We start from the raw sequence: 19,707 nt of genomic DNA, 5'->3' as shown, positions 1-19,707 counted from the left end.
ACAAAAACAGCTTGCATTAAAACTAAGTCAATATGTCACATGAAATGTCTCTGATATACAGTACAGTACAGATATGCAGGAAATATGAATACGTCTCCTTCAGCCTGACTCACCTTTGGTTCTCACTGAGGTTAAGGTGGCGTTTGATGTCCAGTAAGGCCTCCTTCAGGAAGGTCAGCCTCTTGACTTCATGCTGTTGGCACTGGTCAAACACCTGCTCCATGCACTCCATGTACTGTGGGGTGCACTTGTTCAGCTCCTCCAGAGACTTCTCATACTTTTCTTTAGCCTGCGACGGAGAAAAGAAAACGCAGATAAACAAAGTGGCTAAAAAACAACCATATTTCCAAGCAACCAACCCACCAACCATCTTCTAGCGCTTTATCCTCCACATGAGGGTCTCAGCATAGGGCGATAGGTGAGGTAAACCGCAGGGCCACACAGAAACAAACAACCATTCACTCTCACACTCATACCTACGTCAATTTAGAGTGACTAATTTACCTAACCGCCCAAATCTGCATGTCTTTAGACTGTGGGAGGAAGCCGGTAAACCCGGAGAAAACCCACACAACCACATTTCCCATTTTATTAAATCATTTATTCTTATTTGGAACTTTTGTTTTAAACCACATTATAGTGCTGTGAATATTTTGTACACCATATATCATTTGTTTTTTTAAAAAAAAACACAAAAATCCCCCCCCCCATGCATGCACCTCTCAAATACAAAAGTGATCAATTAACCTAATCAATACCAATTTAATCCTCTACCAAGTCACCAGTAAGCACTGCAGCAGCAGCAGCAGCAGCAGCAGGGAGAGAGAGCCTGGACCAGTAAGATAAGACTATAAGAGGACACTGGTCTGTTTGTAGAGAAAAGTACGAAAAGATAATGCTTTTAAAATGAATGTGTGTACAATAACCGTGTGTATCTGCATAAGTGATATTTCTTTCTGAACACAATCTTCTCAGCAGCAATTATTTGCTTGTTTCTCACTCGGTTTCTCACCTTCTGCATGTCCTGTTTGCATTTATCTACTTTCTCGTGGAGTTTCTTCTGCTGGTCTGGTGTGACAGATGCCTCAGTCTTTCCGTTGGCCTCTCGGGCTGCAGCCAGTTTCTCCTCTTTGCAGGCCATGTGGTACGCTTTCTTGGCTGTCTCCATCTGTACGTCCAAACACACACACACACACACACACACACACATCATTTCAAGTACATTAACTGATTTGATCAGAGGAACAGGAGGGAGTCACACGTTCTCATCTCAAAGCTGGACATTTTGTTGTTATCACACTTCACTGTAAATGTATCTACCAAAAGATCCACAGCCATATTTGCTCTTTAGAATAATAAGTACAAACTGTACAAATCCATACAGGATTGCTACTGTTTCAGTCTCACATTGGATTTTATTGTTTTCCAATATCAAGGCACAGGTAAGGAATTTTATGAACACAAAACCATACCAATGGTTTAAGCTGCTCGAGTCCGTATTTACAATATTACTACTTTAACAGACTGTTGTTCAGAATGTAAAATGACATTGTCATCTATTATAGAAATTAAACTGGAATTCAAATTTAATTTAAAACATCAGTTTAAAGACGACTTAAAATGACATTAGGAACAATTGAATTCTTGCTTTCTATGATTTGACATCGGAAGAAAAGATTTGACCTAGTTAAAACATGGTTTGCACTTCGGTAGGATTGATTAAAAAAACCTGTGACTTGTTATGTCACATCCAGGAATGGTGACTGAGCTTCTGAATGCTGATGTGCATGATGAATAATCCACTCTGGCCCACGAAATAGTCCGCCAGACAACCACAACCCGTTCTTACACCCGGTGGTTTGTGTTATAGACTGAATGGTGGATGATGGATAGAGGCTCTATGCTAAGCTAAGCTATCTGTCTATTTTCCAAAAGACTGACTTGGTTCTCATGCCTCTCACCTCCTTGAGCTTTTTGGCCCACGGCTTCTGAGCCTTCTTGAAGCCCTCCTCCGCCTCCTTGGCCTCCTTGAAGCCGCCGATCATTTGCTTGTGATATGCTTCCTTCTGCCAGTTCTTCACCTTCTCCACGTCCTCGTTCACGAGGTTGTTCTTCACGTCTTGGTGCATGTCACTCACCTTCTCTGCCTCGGTCATCACAGCCAACCAGGCTCTCTCCACGGAACCGTACTGTGGCCCTGAGTGTCGACGAAAAAGGAGTCAAATGAGGTGCAAATATTAATCGAGATTGCAAACAATGAAGTGTGTGAATGGAGCTCTGGCTAAGAGACAGACTCAGCTTTTTATTGTCTTCTTCGAATGCTTTACCTTTCTCAATGAGCTGTCTCCATCTCTTGGACCAGGCAGTTAATTGATCACCGTAGGCTTTTTCTATCTTGGCACGTTCCTGCAGGCAGCCCATAAGGTCATTGCAGAGCCGATGGCCATCGTCAAATCTCTTGACAGCACGTTTGTAGTTCCCCACCTGAGAACAGAGACGCACAAGTGTGTTAAAGGGAGAGACTTGCAACACATATCATACTACAAATACACATACTGGCCGAAAGAGTTTTTTATTTAAGAAAAATATCCTATGGTATATGACAGGGGTCTTCAACATGGGGTCTTCTCATTTTCTTTTCCACGTTTATGTTTAAAAAAAAAAAGGCAAAGGCCAATTTGAAAAGCAAAATAGACCATTTTTCTTTTTTTTGCTCATAAAAACGAGCCAAGTGAACCTTGAACGGTGACGTATTTCACAAATTCAATCAAATTTTGAACATTTTGAGTACTTTTTGCTCAGGTGTGTTTATATAGTTGCTGAAAATGAAATACATTTTTCATCAGCTTGTCTAGGTTGTGCTGGAAAAAAGGATACAAGACACTCTATATTGCACATTCTTATACCCTCTGTATATACTGTATGTTTTAACATAGTAATGGGAAAAAAAAAGCAGCCGAAATGCTCTGTGCTCTAAGGGTTAAAAAAAATGGCCAGCCTACTCACTGTACCACAGGGTTTACACATGGCACTAGGCTCAGTTTAATTAAAGCGTGTTTATATGTATATATATATATATAGATATATATATATATATATCTATATATATATAGATATATATACTGGAATACTGGTCCTGAAAAATGTCAGTGTTTTTTGACAGAAAAAGGTCACAGATACACATACACAGTATTCACAGCTACTGCATTCAATGGCTTCTCTTTGAATCTGTCCACCTTAAATGAGGCCGCCTTAAAAAAAGCACAGGCAGACTGTTTGGCTCCACCTCTCCAGGGTCTGCAGGGGGCGTGAGCTCATGGTGCATGATAAAGGGAGGGTAGTAGAGGGGGTTGCTCGTGCCTGTGCATGTGTAGTTATGCAATAGCAGGCTCAAACAGTGTGTGTGTGTGTGTGTACAATAGTGTGTTTGTGCGCAAAGTGGAGTAAAGCGAGCTTATTCTCAGGGTTAGGCAACGATAAAGTCAAAAACATTAGAAACCATAGGCTGTTACATAGTTACAGCCTCATTCATTTACATGCAGACATGAAGAGCGTGTGTGGCGGTGTATCTGCTGGCTGCAGAGCTGCGCTGTGATTGGTCCGGACACGAGTGAGCGTGTGTTGGTTGCTGTTTGAGCCGTAGAGAACCGCAGGGATGCAGCGAGACAGGTGTGTGACTGTATGAGTTTGGGCCTGTGTGACAATTCTGCCAAGTCACACCTACAACACACCTACAGGTGGACTGGTCCTCCATGTGGAAGCACACACACAAGCTCTTTTGTGTTGCAGTAGTGTTGATTATCTTCATTGGATTGGACTGTTTCTCAACCCGTGTTATTTCTCTGGCACTGATAAACCATAAGCTGACCTGAGCTGTGCTGTTGTTGTGATGCTAAAGGCAGGTGCATGCGGTGAAAGGCCAACTCAGAGCAACTGAAGCTCTTTGTCTGCGTCTCGATGGGTAAGAGCCGCGATACAATGACGACTCTGTGCTGAAGGAATTCATTAACACTAATTCGGTGGTTCTGAAATCCACACATGCACACACACACACACACACACACACAGACACAGGTTTAGCAGCTATTCTTAGAACACTGCATTGACTTCCACTGTATTTGGACAGCCTGAATGAAGCATTATCCCTGACCTGAACCATAACCAGTTAATGCCTAACTCTGACCTAAAATGTATTAAATGTATTTTGACTAAGTCAGGTCATGAAGCAATGAAAAATAACAAATGTAGCTTTCAAATAAACTCTTTAAATCTGATGCCAATTGCCTCAATATGAATCTTTATTTGAAACGGGGAAAATTTAAAATTGCTATTTTTCACTTGTACCCTGTGAGCAGATTTATGGGACAATAATGTTCCAGTCCCTTCGGACCAATTACTGGTTTAAATGTTGTGGCTGACTGGTGTATATTATAGTAAAGATAGAATCATAGAATACTTTTAGTTTTTGTTTGCCTACATTTTATAAATCTTACAGCAAATCAATACATGATGACTATCCTGTGATAGTGGAAGTGATTAAAACAAACCTTTCACTGTAAGCTGCTATAGCATCAGAACATTGTCTCCCAAATGAATGAATGGTTAATCAGCACAGCTGCCAAGTTTATTCTATAAGTGCCAGCCCCATTTCCAAATGATCTCCAAACAACGTGATTCAAACCATCTGGTGCGTCAGATCCTATATTTTTAGCGCTGTGATCAGAAAGAGAAACACTACAACTCCTCATTCATTGGCTTAGTTTGTTAGGAAGCCTTTTTTGATTCAAAAATAATTATTAAACACCGTGGATTACAGAAGGTCAACACCACCGAAGTGTCTCTTCACTGGCGAGCTTGACAAAAAGATGAGAAACTGACTAGAAACTTAGTGACTCCTCGAAAAATTATGACTCTACTCGACACATTTTGAATTCGTACAAAAATCTAAGCTCACTTCCTTTAGATGTGAGAAGCAGAATTAAATTGTTTTCTCTGCAGTGTGTGAAACCTCCGCTGTGGATAACAACATCAGACGAGGTGGCCTTTTGAAACATCATTACAACTTACGAGATAAATTCCCCTCTAAGGACTTAATGACAGTAATCTCATTTCCATGGCTTCAGTGGTGACTCAGTACGAGAAAGAGTGAAGGTGGATGTGACAGCATCTCTTTTACCTCCCAGAAACTGTCCATGGTGTCGTCAACACCTGCACTCTCATCGTAGGAGCCAGACATTGTCCTGGATGTTGCGAAGCACTCTAACGGCGAAATGTGTCCTCTGTAGCAAAGCTGGGTTCCTCATGCACTGGAAGAAAAAGAAGAAGAAGAACAACACTGTGAGACACTGCAGCAACAAAGCATCACAGAGCAGCAGACATTAGTAGGTAAACATGGCCAAGCTTGCCTTGGTGTCATACTAAAGATCAGCCACGTTGCAGTTTCACTTGAGGAAATCTTTCACTGAAAGAGTTTCTGTTACAGACGTTTGTAATAACGGAATCAAAATAGCCTCCTCTGCCATGCATACTGCAATAACGTATTCCCCTGAAGAACGATATGACGCCGACTCCTTCCTGCATCGTTGTGAGATATGTGCACACGTGCTACTGCATGCATGCATCGTTACAAAGTTCGACAGCCCACAAACACAATTAACGTGTGACTACATCGTAGTATAATTTCAACACTAAAATGGTAGCGTTTTAGTGAGTAAAACCAGACCAGTGTGCACATTTGTACACACACACACACACACTAATCACTAATCATTAATCACTGTTTTACTCTCTAAAACCCACAGAACACACTTCCTGCCGGATTTCCTCGAGCATTTAAGGTGATTTATATTTATTTGCTTGACGTCTGGTCGATATCTTACCACCAAGGTTAAAAGAAAAGAGGCTGGCTTGACGCTATATTGGTATTGAACCCCCGGTGAAGCCTAATCCATTTTGCTCTCATGACTAATGCTTTTCCCTTGACACAGAGATCTTCATTGCACTGCAACCACCAATATGACAAAGCAATATAGTAGATGTCCCTAATATAAATGAGGATTTGCTGGTAGTGTTTACTGCGCTCAATTGTTTTTGGTTGACTGTGACCAGATTATGTCTAAATTACTTGTCCAGAGAGTAAGAATAAGTTACATCTTATGCTGACTGCATCCAGTTCATGGTGAGCTCTTGTCTTGGTCAAGAGACAATGAGGACAGCAGTACCCATGGAAACAGGCGTGAGATCACTTGAAGAGGTCTGCTGGTACGCACACATACACAAGTCACAAGGACACACAAACGAGAACTCCTGGTGGGAAATCATCGCCAGCGGAATTTGAAAGTGAGATTAAATACACGTGTGTGTGTGTGTGTGTGTAACACAGAACCTTTGGAAATCTGGGCCGAATGGTGAAGGTGCAGAGTGCAACAAACTAAGGACTCGTCTGCTTGCTCCTTCCCCCCCCCCAAGTGCTTCAGGGAACTATGGCGGCCTTTGCAAAGGATGTAAACAGACTTTCACAACTCCCAGTCTCGCTGCCATTTCCTCCTCCTTATTCTTTTCTTTATGGATTGGGTTTGTGTACGTGGAGCTGTTTCATGGTAAACTTTCAATTCAAATTGCTATATTCACGTCTGTTCAGGCCCCTGTACACACACGACGACCTTTGTAAAGAAATCTAAGGCTTGTGGGAACCATCCGATTTAAGGAATTGTACACTCATACATGCAATAATAGTGCTGAACAATCGATTGGATCGAAATCGCAATACAGCCTATTGCAGATTTCAAATCGTCAAATGACCATTTTAGATTAAAAGTTGTCCTGACCTGTACACATCACATTCTACAGACGGAAGAACACATCTTTGTTTCTCACAGATATCACACAATAATCATTTTTTAATATCTTGTCCAAATGAAAACCATTCCCACTCCCACTCACAATCGCAACATCAGTCAAAATAATCGCAGTCAAAATGGTTCAGCCCTAAGTAGTGCATTTCATTTCGGTCAAGTCTCATAAATGTTACACACTAGACCTTTAAGAGTGCTCAGCACAGGTCACTGCAGACGAAAGATGCTTTGATGACTGTAAAAAGAGTCAGCACTCTTGTTTGAACATTACCAGTGTCCTCTGTGATTGCTCTTACAACCTCATCTGCAGTCACGTGCAGATCTGTAACATCCTTTATCCCTGGAATGACTCATGAACAATAACTTTTTATGTCAGACTCTGTTACAGCAGGACCGGCTGCACTTCTCTTCAACCACAAACGTGACAACAAAAACTGTCTTTGCGAGACAAATGAGAATCCTGAACAGTAGTTTGTTCCTGAACATGCAGGGTTTTTTCCACACTAATCAAAGTGTTGTGTGGGGCACGGCCAGGAAAATGTACCCTGTGTGACTAGTTCTGGTTTCAGTTGCAGTACAGAACTTTACCTGATTCCACTGAGCTGGGGTTTTTTTTATCAAAGGGTTTGGTTACTGCTGTTAGTCTGTGGATGTGGAGCCGTGGCTTTCAAAGGGTGAATATTTCAAGAGTGCACTCTGCACCAGAGGCAGCACAAAATACCAAAGATCAAGACCATATTTTAACATTATTCAGTGGGAGCATCAAGTGTTTTTCTGGTGAATCCTATTTTGAGACTGACAAATACAAATTCAACATCTCCCAGAAAAATACTGGGGACTGATACATTTCTCTTTTTTAAATAATCCAAATATTGTCACTAGTGTGTGAAACATTCAAAGAATTGAACGTTATATCTGCATATGATCCTCTATCATACAGTATATCTTTATTCACAGTTTCATATTTAACATTTGGCTGACCTTCCACAGAACATGTGACTGCACATCAGTCGTCAGTCATCTCCTTCAAAATTGGGACGTGACCCATTTCTGTCAATCAAATGCTAACAAAACATTCCAGCTAGCCCTCGATATTTAATGCACAACTCGACAAAGACACTTCAGCTACAGGACATCACTCAATACGTCACTCACCTATGCTGAATGCGGAATTCTTTTGGCAGTAAATGAATGTACTTTAGATAATCATTCAGCCTTTGAAAGGGCCATTTATATTTACTTTGGGTTAGGGTCTAAATTTACTCAGGCTGCTGTGTTTCTACAGCAGACCAGCCAGGAAGCTTGGAACACAGATGAAGAAGAACTACAGGCAAAGTCTCAGCCGTACCATTAGCACTGACATTCAGCCTGTGGAAATAATGAGCAAGACTTTTGTAGTCTATAGTAAGAGACAACCTACAACAACAACAACAACAACAAACTAGGGCTGTGCAATTAATCGAAACGTGTGTTCCAATTATGATTATGACCCCAAACAATTAGAAATACAAATAATCGAAACATTCAGTGGAATTCCTGGGTTAAACATGAAGCATGAGTAACGTTATATTACATATTCAATCATTTATAGTTATTTTAAGGTACATTCAAAAGGTTCATGTTCAATGTCACTTTTTTCTTTTTAAGTGCAATGAATTCCCTTTGTTTCAACTTCAAGTCAATGAGTAATCATTTGAAAGAATCGTGATCTCAATCTATCCATCCATCCCCCTCATCCGTCATGGATGGCAGAGGGAGCTGAGTGGCAGGGCAAACCCTGGACGGGTCACCAGTCCATTACAGGGCTAACATACAAAGACACCCCAACCCAAAAATGTCAGATTAAAAAAAAAAACTTGAGGAGAACATGCAAACTCCACAACAGAAAGGCCATGACCAAATAGGGATCCAAACAAAGAAGCTTCTTGTTGTGAAGAGACTGTGGTCATCTCATTGACAAGGACCTCTCAGATAAAACAGATCTCAGACACAGCAACACTGTGAGACACCATTTATGATGCAATACAATACAACCTAATGAAGCCCTGTGGGGCACTTTGTTGCAGGGCAGCCCCAACATTTACATGTGCAACATTCAATCAAGTAGACAAACAAAAAGGAATCTTAAAAAGAGGTAAAGCTGGTGTAGAAAGCACAAAAAGAAATCACAGAGGGGTAAGTAGAAGCCAAGTAATGCAACCGTCGCATTATGGATGCTGTGGAGTAACTTTACTCTATTTTACCCCTAGTGTTTACTTTCAGTGACAGACTTAAAAGAGACACCATGTGTGGATTTGATACAAACACTCCCACACCATGTGACGTAAGACCATTATGTCGCCCTTAAAGTAGCATTTCTCGAAGGAGCAAATACGCAACCGTTGGTCAAGCTACCAACCAATTATCCGTGTCATCCGATAAGCTTCAGCATCTGTGACTACAACGGCTAATGACATCAAAGCCAGATAAGGGCCGACATGCTGCCAGAAAAGCCAGCGCACATCAACAACAGTTTGTCCTGCAGCCAGAGTTAAACAAAACTCGCAGGTTTAACTCACACACACACACTTACACTTAAGATTTAGACACATTTGGAGCAATAAAACACAATCTAACCCTGAGGCAAAAAAGTGCACTGGTGCTGACACCCAGAGTGGTTTATTACCTGGGCTATTGTTAATATGTTAATATCCTCAGGCTTGTTTGATACACTAGACAGAGTTGAGGTCCACGATGGGGGATTCAAATGTGTCCCATCTGAATGATAAGAGTTGGGGATGTGAGAGTATGTTCTGTATTCTGGAGAAAGGGCTTAATACTACAGTTAATCAGGTCAATCCACCTTCAGTGACTGCGAAAACACTTGGCTTTCCTCTGTGTATTGAGTCATAGTAATCGAAAACTCTTTCAACATTAGCCTACACAGTGTATAATAAAGTTAAATTATGAAAATAATAGCTGAGCCGCGCAAAAACCATTTGGCTACAACAATTGACCAAAACTCTAATTTAAAGCCTTTCCAAAGCCTTTGTCAGAAAGACACACTTCAAACTGTTCTTGCACATTTCAGAATAACTAACTATTATCAACAACATTCACTCACCTCTGTTGGCTCCATCTTTGCAAATTATAAAGAGAAAAAACCCAATCCTAAAATGTGTGATCATGCACAACTCCGGAAAATGACAATGACTCCTGCTTTGAAAATCTCCTGAGGTGTTGGTACTGTGAATTAAAGATGTGTTGCCGCTCTGACCTCTGTGGCTAAAATGAACCTATAGAGAGGACGATAAATCTGAGCAAGCCAGCATGTCTCACAGGCTGAGGGATAATCCTGCAGTGTGCCACTTGAATGGCTTTAGAGGGGGGAGGGAAGCGGAGCAAAGACGTGGCTAGGACGAGTGAGACAAGGGAGACAAAAAAGTGGGACTGAGATGTTGACACAAAACTGAAATTAGTGTACTGATGGAAAGGACTTAACTGTGAAACAGCACACTGGTACATCAGAGTTTGTTTTCTTTTACATATTGAAATGTACTTACACAATGTGACACAACTTAAGACTGCAGGTGCTTGATGAACGTGTTGAGTGTTTTTAAGAACGTTAAAGGGAACCAAGGTGATTCGAAGTTTCCTTACACACGAGTCCAGTGTTGACAAGTCTTTGGAAGAACTGAATGAGAGCCACAACAACCACGTAAGCCTGTTAGAGTAAGAAGATTTTAGAGAGATGAACTAACTATACTTCAGCACATTATCAAGCCCACAGTCTCCTGACTGAATGGACTACAGCAGTTGTCAAAGCCCTATCAGAAGAAACTCCTCTGGTCGGAGGAAACACAAGCACAAGCACAAGCACAAGCACAGGGACAGCGACAGGTCTTTCATTGCGATATGGTAAGAAGAGTGACAGAGATCAACGGCAGCAGAGAGGACAAGATGGAGGCCAGGATTGGGTTGACAGAAGAGGCTAGAAGTTGAAGCAACGGGCTGGGGACATAGTGAGGAGCTGGTCAGACACTTCCTGAGTGAAACAGACAGAGCCAAAGGGTCAGGACAGCAGCTGAACACATCAGGACAGAGAAGTGATTCATCTCATGGTGCAGGCTGGTTGGATGTTGCCAGGAGACGGAGCTGCCTTGTGCAGACTTCTCACACACACACACATACACAGCCCAGGCCAGCATTAAGATGGCCATGTGACCATCGCTTTAGACAAAAAAAAAACGGGTTCAGTGACGCACTGTCACCAACACTTGTGAGACATCTTTAAGTACAAGCATGCACCAACACACAAGGAGAGGATTTGGTGGATTTTTAATGCCTTGAGCTAAATGCTAATATCACACCATGCTCACATGCTTACAATGGAAATGCTGTTCTAATCTAACATAACCATTCTAACCTAACCTCACCTCACCTCATCTCATTTCAACTAACCTACTCTACTCTACTCTACTCTACTCTAATCTACTCTAATCTAACCTCATCTACTCTACTCTAACCTGAATCTCATCGACTCTAATCAAACCTAACCTAACCTCATCTACTCTAACCTAATCTAGTCTAACCTAACCTGACCCAATGTAATGTAACCTCACCTCCTCTACTCTACTCTAATATAATCTAACCTAACCTCACCTACTCTAATCAAACCTAACTTAACCTCATCTACTCTAACCTAATCTAGTCTAACCTAACCTAACCTGACCCAATGTAATGTAATCTAACCTAACCTAATCTCACCAAATCTACTCTAATCTAACCTAATCTAATCTAACCTCATCTACTCTAATCAAACCTAACCAAACTAACCTAACCTCACCTAATCTACTCTACTCTAATCTAACTTTATCTACTCTAATCTAACCTAACCTAACCTAACCTCATCTACTCTAATTTAGTCTAACCTAACGTAATGTAATGTAATGTAATGTAATCTCACCTAACCTAACCTAACCTAATATAATCTAATCTAATCCAACCCTTCATTGTAATAGCACTTGACAAAACAGTGAGTGAATTACAGTGAGTGAATGAGTCTGTTCACTCTCTCATATCAGAGGGTGAACAACACGAGGGACAAACTTCACCATAGTCTGAGATCAGTTCTGGAAGATGTAACTTTTATAAACGACAGCACCAAGACGTCACTTTTAATCTCTGATCACAAATATGAGATGAATACAAGTGTGTGTGTGTGTGCGTGCGTGAGTGTGTGTGTGTGAGTCATGGACGACATTGCTGTCTGATCATGAAAACATCCTGAGGTGTTGTGGGCTGGGTCACTTTGAGTGGGAGACGGGGGTGTATATTTAAAATCAATATTTATTTTGTGTGACTGATGTGTGAATCAGACAGATGTGATGTTACTCAGCTCACAGAAGAACAGGCCACACAAATTGTATTATCATTACTGCGATGTGAGTAAAGTAACGACACAATGTCACTGAGAAATTTGACTGCAAATGGTCTAAACTACACATGTATGCTGTCATAACAGACTAAACCTAAAGTGACCATCCTGTGACTGTTACCAATTAACCTTGTGATATTGGTAAAGTGTCACTGTCACTGGTTAATATGCTACTGAGGAACTGCAGCATTTCTCTGATTATATCATTCAATACCTATCAAAACTGTATCTGCTTAAAAAAAACAACAACAACAACAAGCTACAAACATTACAATATTCCTGCACATAATGGCTTCATTGATTTAAATCATAGATGGCAGTATATGAATGTTTTGCTGAACATTATGGTGAGAAAAAAGTCCCTAGTCATAATCACCTGCACTGCTAATTAAGGACTGAGTTTAGTAGAAATGATGACCCTAATTCAGCAGCATGAATTATTTCAGTTTCTTTCTAATGGGCACTCACTGTGGAGTCAGTAATACTGAAATAAATCATCAAATACTGGACGGATTGCCACTAAACTCTTTGTATTCATAGTCTCCGGAGGATTCATGTGAACAACTTGCTCTCATTACCAAGTCAAAACACCACTTTGATTAATAATTTGTACGATCAAACCTGCAGACATGAAATGTTTTAACCCTTTGTGCCCACGTGGCATGGATCTGTGCCACTCCTTATTATATGGACATCCTGCAGTGTGTGTTTATAGGTCACATCTTCAGGCTTTAAAGTTAGGATTAATGTTACATTGCATTCAAAAAACAAAATGAGAGTAGCGATAATTGTGCAGATCCCACATTATAAAGCTGTTTGTTTTGTTCATAAAAATGAGCCAGTGACAGATTTCCAAATTTCCCAAATTCAAACCGATTTTAAACATTTTGAGTACTTTTTGCTCAGGTGTGTTTATATAGTTGGTGAAAATGAGGAGTGACCAGATTGCCTATAGGTTCTGCTAAAGAAAAAAGGATATAAGTCACTCTATATTGCACATATATTCTTATAACCTCTGTATATACGTTTAAACATAGTAATGGAAAAAAGCAGCCTGAATGCTCTGTGTTCTAATGGTTAATTATTATACATATACATTACATATAAACATTATAGGATATACTGTAGAATTATTTATCCTCCACATGTGGAGGATAAAGTGGTAGAAGATGAGTGAATGTCAGCTTTGCTCTTGGGAGCATATCAGCTTTTCTACTACATAGTCCCAGCACACCTCACCTCACCTCGGCTCAACTCTACACGGTTTAGTATGGTTTTCCTTTACTATAGTACCTCCTCAACATGGAGTCATCACAGAACGGCTGCATGAAAAAAATAATAAAAAAAAAAATATATATATATATATATATATATATATCGCATCACTTCATTCCAAATTCCACTGATCACAGAATTTGACAGACAGAAAAATCAACAGAGCTGGTGGTGCCTAAAACTTTTACACAGTACTGTATATGTATGTATATGTGTATATGTATGTATATGTATATATATGTATATATATATCATATATTATATATATTAAGTTGCCATGATTAGCTCTTATACAGCTTCACATCTGAATGGAGATACAACACATTCGGTGCTCCAGAACAGATTAACAGTGTGAGGCAGTGAGAAACAAAGGCCGGTCATATTCATCCCCACACAAACGTCAATTTCACAATAGGCAGCATTAATAGCGCGCGCGCCCGCACACACACTCACACACACACAAACACACACACACACACACACACACACACACACACACACACACACACACAGACACACACAGTTGAGTTGTGATTTAACACTGTGTCCCGATCACTGCTGCAGTGGTTATGTAACTATCAAGCCTCTTGCCACAAGCCTCCTGGTGACAGTGTGGTGAAGACAGGAAAAAAAAACTGCAGGGGAAGGACAGAGAGAGAGAGAGAGAGAGATGGACAGGGAGAGGCAGTGCTGAGCGGAGGAGGGGGAGACAGACATATTGTGATGGTGTGGTTATGAAATAATGAACTGCAGAAATGCAGCAGTGGCTGTGAGATAGAGCAGCACGATGGTGAACGGAGGATCTGGTTCTGGTTCCACTCCACATTTTCTTACCGTCCAGGCAGAAACAGGAGCAGAGGGAGGGCGAGAACCAGCAAGGCAACAGTCGATCTAAGTAACACAACAGCCTTCCACCTCCTTACCATCATGCTGCCTGATGCTGTACTGAATACTGATGGGCTGTGTGTGTATCAGGGAGAGTAGGAGGTGGAGTTAAAGAGAGGGTGACTGTGCTACAAATGATTTTCACTCAGGGACGGGGGTTTGTTTTCTACATGGATATACATTATTATTATGGAAGACATCAAAAATGTACCCAACTAAATCTTGCTATATTACCATAAAAAAATAAAATATCCACCGAACAGGAGGTGAAGCCTGTTTTTATGTGCATACCGCTGAATCTGAATAACCATATGGACAATAATCAATACAAATAGCACAATGTCAATTTGAGTACTACTGCTGCCAAAACTCCATCATTTGTCACTTAAATTCACTTTTTTTTGCTACTTGCTGTTTGTTTATAATGTTGTTTAGACTTAGATCTTCTTTACTTAGTATTTATATATATATATATATATATATATATATGCTTACATACTGTATTTATAGTCTGTACATACTAGAGTATTCAATATAGCTTCTAAATATATATTTCCCTTTTCCCCTTTATATCCCCCCATGAGTGTAAGGGTGCATGTGACAAATACGACTCTTGAATCTTGATTTACACAATTCCAAATACATGTTGAAATATGTTTGTAGGACGACATTAGAAACCATAAAAATGTTTGTAATTGCAGCGACAGCCCTGATGTATGTATGCAGATTCTGGATCTATTTCTTATACTTTTTATCCATAATTGTTCACTCAATTTCATGTACCTAAGAAATGAATAACGTCTCTCATAAGCTGATGAGGAGTTAGACGTTATTTTTTGTCAGGTGCTTGTGTTCACCAAGACGTCGACACAATATCCAGACCATAATCACCTTACATCCCTATTTATACCCACCTCTAATACCATTCAGGAAGAGTGACTGACTGACTCTACTGTGATAAGTGACAGAGGCGGAGACTAAAGACCTGAGACTAAAAGCTGCAGGGTTTGGTTTTTTTCAGAGAAAGTTGATTTATAGCAAACATTTTGAACCCACTGCAAGAAATAGCTCACTTGAAAATATCACTGTAACTTTCATTTGCATTCATACTTCTACATCACTTTGAATTGGCATATACCGACGATATTTACTTGCGCTCTCTTTAAAACTCAACATTGCCAACTTGGCTCACAGTCTGATGGATGTGAAGAAGGAACCACGAGCCAAATTCAGTGCTTGTTGCTAAATAAAGTAGGGAATGAAATAAATAAGTGTGTGGTGTAAATGAATGTACTGGCTCAACCATCCTCAAGGAAAAAAAACGAGGAGGCAGGAAAGTGTTAACAACTCTAAATTTGACTTTAATGAATTAGAAAGAACGAGAACTAAAACATTTAAATGATCAAGTTACATTATTACCTTACAGAGTGCCACTGAGCTCAGATACACAAGTGTTATGCTGTTATTTATGTTATTTGCTGTCACTTACGGCAACATTTGCCTTTTTATAAAAAATAAATGGCATAATTGAAATTTGTTATGAACGCAACTATTAGTCATTACAGGTTTTGATGACCTGTTTCATGTATTTCATTTTTATTTTATACATTATTTTTGTTGAAAATACTGCATATAATTTCATTACAGTGCAGTACAGACATTACATGTAAATTGGAGACACCATAACATAACTGGTCACTGACAATAGGCACTTTTTTGTATTATTTATTTGTTAAAAAAATCCTCCTCACAGCCCAACTGTAACTAATTGGGGGGGTGGAGTGGCTCAGTGGTTAAGACCCTACCTTGTGTACCAAAGACATCATGGTCGCAAGTTCGATTCCACCCCTGGCTAATTGTACTTGATTCCATTGTAAGTCGCTTTGGATAAAAGCGTCTGCTAAATGACATGTAATGTAATGTAATGTAATTGTCACAGAAAAAAAAAAGAATTCAATTAGCTGTGGAGTTGACAGGCCTGTAAAAACACTGTCCAATCATAATGAACTGTCTGAATTAATTAATTGGATCGTGATGCATCAGTCAAACTGCCATCTGCACCCCCTCCCCTGATGCACGAACCCCTCTTGACACTCTTGACACTTCACAGAGTATTCGTTGTTTTTCGGCAACACGTTGTCAAGTCGCCAGAAAAGTTAGCGTTACCAAAAAGAACCGAAAGTTACCGATGCTGCGCAGTGCTCGTGAATCCGTGTTTGTTCCGCGTTCCTGTGCTGTGACGGTGTAGCATGTAGATGTATATAGCTTATATACACATACTGTATATATAAGCTATATTACTCGGAGAAGCCGCACTAAAGTGGGCCATAATTTTCTGATGAGTCTTTCTCAGACCTCACTGCTCACTCCCTGGCCTAGATACTTTACACCTCTCTGCTGCATCGAGGTTCTGTCATAATGCACAGAAAAGAAAGAGATCAAACAAGGAAATCAATAACCCCCCCCCCGGGTGTTATCATTCTTCAATGTGACACCGCGGCAACTACTGAGACAAAACGCTGAAGTAATATCCTTGAAAAAGAAGAAAAAAAAACAACATTTGAGAATATTTATAGTCAAAATACGTTATCCCATTAGGGGAATACAACTAACTGGCTAATGCAGAAAGCTGAAACAAAACCTTCCAGTATGACTGTAACCTTAGATACAGACCTGCACATAGACGACCACGTGAAGATCAATATGAAATACAGGTCTCAAATATGCAACAACCTCCTTTTAGTAGGCCCTCGGTCAGTGTGGGGCACCCTCATGAAATATTAACATCGTTGGTAAAGAGCTATTAATTACCTCAAGTGATGTACTTGGTATAAAACATTATTCTCTTAAAAGCATTTGCATCTGCCCGCGCGGCGTCAGGTGAACTGACGATGGCGGGAACAGGTAGATTTTTCAAGGTGAGGCAACACAAACCCGTGCGACTCACCTTCTCCGCCAAACGGGAGGTCAGGTTACCATAAACCCTAGACAGAGCTGTTGGTCCCCTGCAGGAGATCACCTGTGGAAAGAAAACACGAGAGGGAGAGAGTTAAATCATATTAAACTTGAATGAATGAATGAATGAATATCTTTATTGTGAGATCATTGAACACAAACGTGCCAATAACTGAAAAAGTAATGAGCGGAAGCGTGGCTTCTTTTTACCCATCGTGTACAATTCGAGAAAATAAACAGCAACAACAACTTTACGCTTGATATCAGGGGTGTCAAACATATGGTCCGCGGACCAGAACCGGCCCACCCAATTTGTTATCACCTTATGATTACAGTCTGCTCATAATGTGAAAAACTACATTTGTCAGTTTCAGATACCTGTGACTAAATGTTTGGTGCCTTTGTAGATCCACTGTGATCTGTAAGTGTTAGGAACGGTGAATCCATCTCTCTCTCTCTCTCTCTGCCCTTCCAAACGCACAAGAGAGGAGGGACGATCAATGACTTCAAGTGTCTTTATTTTCTCTTGGTAAAAACTTAACTAGACTTGTCGAAACAGGCTTGGACTCTGACGTGTTCTCTCAAAAGCATAAATGACGCACTGGCAAATGACAAGGGAACTGGGGACACTCTATTAGGGGAGAGGGCATCAAGGGCAGGTGCGAGTGATTACTAAAGGATCACCAGGTGAAGTGCATGAGGGAATGAGGGAAGATGTGTCAAGACAACGGAGACGTGACAGGAAGACATGACATTTACCAAAATAAAAGGGGAAGTGAAAATCGAACCCACACCAAAAGTGACATGAACTTAACGTGATTTTAACCCTAAACTAACACAATAACTGAACTAAACAAGACAAAAACACAAACAGAGCTGACGCTTCGTGACAGTAAGTTATGCACATGTGTAAATGGCAAAATTTTGCACAATATCGTGGAAATTTTCTCTAGAAATTTCAGGTTGTTCATAATACGTTTTGTAAAAAGACACTTCATGCAATGTAAAACAAAGGGAATCATTTGGAGATCTTGTTGTTTATAGGTTATTATGCTATTATTTCACTGGTCTGGCTCACTTGAGATCAAATTGCGCTGCATGTGACCCCTAAACTAAAATGAGTTTGACACACCAATTTTAGATTATAATACTGGACTGTCACTTCACAGTGTAAGTGCTGTAATTATTTTACATTTCAATCCTTTTTTTGAACCACAAAAGAGTTTTACACAAGCATGCATTCCATAACTTTACCCCCAAAACTGACACAGTGGATGTAATATTTCTTCCCACTTTGCTAGGTTTAAACATAAATACTCCTCGTAAAAATTATAATTTCCTTCTCTCAGTTTAAAGAATGTCTGACAAACAGGAAGAGTTTTATTCACCACTGAATATACAATTTTAACATGAAATATCCAACGGTTATCGTGGCTGAAAATAAGTGAAAACACTTATTAGGCTGAGAAATTAGTAAAAAATGTTAACTATCAAAAGATAGTGATATTTGATCAGCTTGAGCCTTGATGTGGTTCATATACAGTAAAGAAAGCTCATGCACAATTGTCTACATGGAGAGATAAAACAATAATATATACATTCTAGACCAACTTTGAGCTGTTTTTCCTGCCGTCACTAACAGATTTTTAACCACATTTTAACAACGTGCAGCCCACACTTAATTTAACACACACTGCTCACCCACACGACTAAACAAGACTTTGACTGCTATATTTCTGCTATTAGGGACGGAGGTGGCGTTGGGTGCTCATGTCAAAATCACAGATAATAAACCTCAGATAAGAAGTAGCAGCCCATTTATGGCCTGGTTGCATTTAGGTTCGACACTCGTCTCATGGAAATATAGGGACTCCAAATGTGCTGAAACATTATGTTCAAGCAGGCGGTTACATCTTTTATCCGAGGTGAAAACATGAATGAACTCTATTTGACCATGTTTTACATGTGTTGTAGCCATTCTTCATGAATATCATTTAAGTTCTAATTTTGGGAAAAGAATGAGCTCTTTAATACATTTTGATTGGTTACTAGAATGAGACGAAAGAACAGGCACCAGCGAAAATAGTCATTTGACCAACACCATATTTAATTTGTGATGATTTTTATTTCAATTAAAAAGATACAATAATGATTCAAAGGTTTGGATATATATACATATATATATATATATACACATATGTACAGTACATACTAAGTAAAGAAGATCTAAGTCTAAACAACATTAGAAACAAACAACAGCAAGTAGCAAAAAATAGTGAATTAAAGTGACAATAATGATTCAAAGATTTGGATTCAGGACTT

The 19,707-nt window shown here is 39.9% G+C and overlaps 1 protein-coding gene across 2 annotated transcripts in view; it reads right to left on the bottom strand.

The window, feature by feature from the left end:
- LOC122776947 (protein kinase C and casein kinase substrate in neurons protein 1-like) overlaps positions 1-19,707 on the bottom strand; it is a 30,540-nt gene that overhangs the window by 6,146 nt on the left and 4,687 nt on the right. Inside the window, exons 2-7 of one of the 2 annotated variants that reach the window (XM_044037783.1) lie at positions 17,378-17,449; positions 5,177-5,306; positions 2,328-2,484; positions 1,962-2,197; positions 1,013-1,168; positions 114-289 (exon numbers count right to left, since the gene is read on the bottom strand). In XM_044037783.1, coding sequence (XP_043893718.1) covers positions 114-289; positions 1,013-1,168; positions 1,962-2,197; positions 2,328-2,484; positions 5,177-5,236 — 785 coding nt within the window. In that variant the 5' untranslated portion in view covers positions 5,237-5,306; positions 17,378-17,449. Of the gene's footprint in view, positions 1-113; positions 290-1,012; positions 1,169-1,961; positions 2,198-2,327; positions 2,485-5,176; positions 5,307-9,957; positions 10,143-17,377; positions 17,450-19,707 lie in introns of those variants that run through there. The other variant, XM_044037784.1, reaches the window with a different exon arrangement.

The sequence above is a fragment of the Solea senegalensis genome, linkage group LG11, assembly GCF_019176455.1.
Source record: "Solea senegalensis isolate Sse05_10M linkage group LG11, IFAPA_SoseM_1, whole genome shotgun sequence".
NCBI classification, from domain to species: Eukaryota; Metazoa; Chordata; class Actinopteri; order Pleuronectiformes; family Soleidae; genus Solea; species Solea senegalensis.
The sequence above is the reverse complement of the archived record's forward strand: the minus strand, read 5'-3'. Positions and strand labels throughout refer to the sequence as shown.